The sequence below is a fragment of the Contarinia nasturtii genome, unplaced genomic scaffold (genome assembly GCF_009176525.2).
Source record: "Contarinia nasturtii isolate CC-2019 unplaced genomic scaffold, AAFC_CNas_1.1 Cnas_scaffold_1964, whole genome shotgun sequence".
Taxonomy (NCBI): Eukaryota; Metazoa; Arthropoda; class Insecta; order Diptera; family Cecidomyiidae; genus Contarinia; species Contarinia nasturtii.
The window spans coordinates 685,470-687,136 of NW_022199294.1; the positions used below are offsets into that span (position 1 = coordinate 685,470).

Consider the following 1,667-nt stretch of genomic DNA (forward strand, 5'->3'; position numbering starts at 1 on the left):
ATGTGAATGAAAACTATAAGTTGAATAAAAGTTTTCAGGAAGTGGCAATTAAAAAATTCTCAGCGGGAATCGAGCCTATAAACTTTGACAAGCACATCGAAGCTGCACAAAAGATCAATAATTTCGTCAAAAATAAAACAAATGATAAGATAAAAGATCTCGTCAAAGAGGATAATATAAATAATAAAACTCGTGTCGTTTTGGTGAATGCCAACTACTTCAAAGGCGACTGGCTCTATAAATTTGATAAAACACTCACAGAAGTGGATGATTTTTATATTAGTGAAACAAAAACAGTGTCGGCTGATTTTATGCATGTTACAAGTAACTTCAGATTGAGAGAATTTGATGACTTAGATGCCACTTCGCTAGAACTGAAATATGCCAATTCGAAATTATCATTTGTGATCGTCTTACCGCATAAAAGAGAAGGTTTATCAAAATTGGAAGGTAAATTGAGCAATTACAATTTGACAAAGCTGGCTGGCGATTTTAGTCCCTATGATCGTGGTTACGAGGTGATATTGCCCAAATTTAAGGTTGACTTTGAAATTAATTTAAACGACATATTAAAAAATGTATGTAATGAAAAACACCTTTTTTGGAGTAAACTAATAACAAGAAGCATTTTAAATAACTTGATTTCGTAGTTGGGAATGAAAGAGATGTTTGATGAAGAAAACGCTAATTTGAGTGGTCTTTTGGAATCCAAGGAGCAACTTTATGTATCGGAGGTACTTCATAAAGCTTACATAGAAATCAACGAAGAAGGTGCAGAAGCAGCATCTGCTACAAGTAAGACTTTTAAATATCTATTTTAAATTCAAATAAACTATTTGACACTCTTATTATCTTTGAAGGTTTGAACGTATTTCATTTATATAGCGCAAATCCCCCTCCCCCTATAATACCGAAATTTCAAGTCGATCATCCATTCTTGTATTATATATGGGACACGCAAACACAAACTCCTGTCTTTAGCGGTCGAATTACGAAACCGAATGTTGTCGATCGCATTGAAAAGAAATCATGCACTTTTTTTGGATTAATTTGTTGAAACCAAGTAATTGAATATCTTTAAATGTATTGACTATGTAACGAGTTAAGATATATTGCATTATCATTGTATAACAGAAATGTATAAAACAAAGAACATAAACATTGTCGAAAGTCAGAATAAAGAGAAAAAAGTATGTAAATTTTTAGTGTTTTTTTAGAGTAGAGTACTCTGTTAATCTGTGAAGCTGTGAAACAATAATTGTTTGATCATTTTGTTTCGTGAGCGACCGAAAATGTGAGTCGTTTTGAATATTTGCTACTATTTTGTTGTAGCGCAGATCCTTCTCCTTCCATAATACCCAAAGAAGTTTGTATAAAAAGTGAGCCTTTTATGTGTTTGCCTCTCTCACTCACATTGTAATCCACATTTGACTTATGTAGACGTCTCATTCAGTGTACAAGGTTCTTTAAAGTTTATCATCCATTCTGGTATTAAATATGGGACACTCAAACACAGACCCCTGTCTTTAGCGGTTGAATTACGGAACCGCATGTTGTCAATCACATCCAAAAAGTCATACATGTTTTTGGGATTAATTGATTTTTGTTTTATCATTATATAACAGAAATGTATAAAAAAATGTCTTTAACTTTGTCGAAAAAGAGAA

At 32.5% G+C, this 1,667-nt stretch overlaps 1 protein-coding gene across 1 annotated transcript; it reads left to right on the plus strand.

Moving 5' to 3' along the window:
* Positions 1-2: 2 nt before the first annotated feature.
* Positions 3-1,199, plus strand: LOC116347516 (antichymotrypsin-2-like; the record flags this gene model as incomplete). Its single annotated transcript, XM_031778112.1, has 3 exons — positions 3-578; positions 651-795; positions 861-1,199. Coding segments are annotated over 3 exons (918 nt in total), but the record flags the coding sequence as incomplete, so codon positions are not given.
* Between the last annotated feature and the right edge of the window lie 468 nt (positions 1,200-1,667).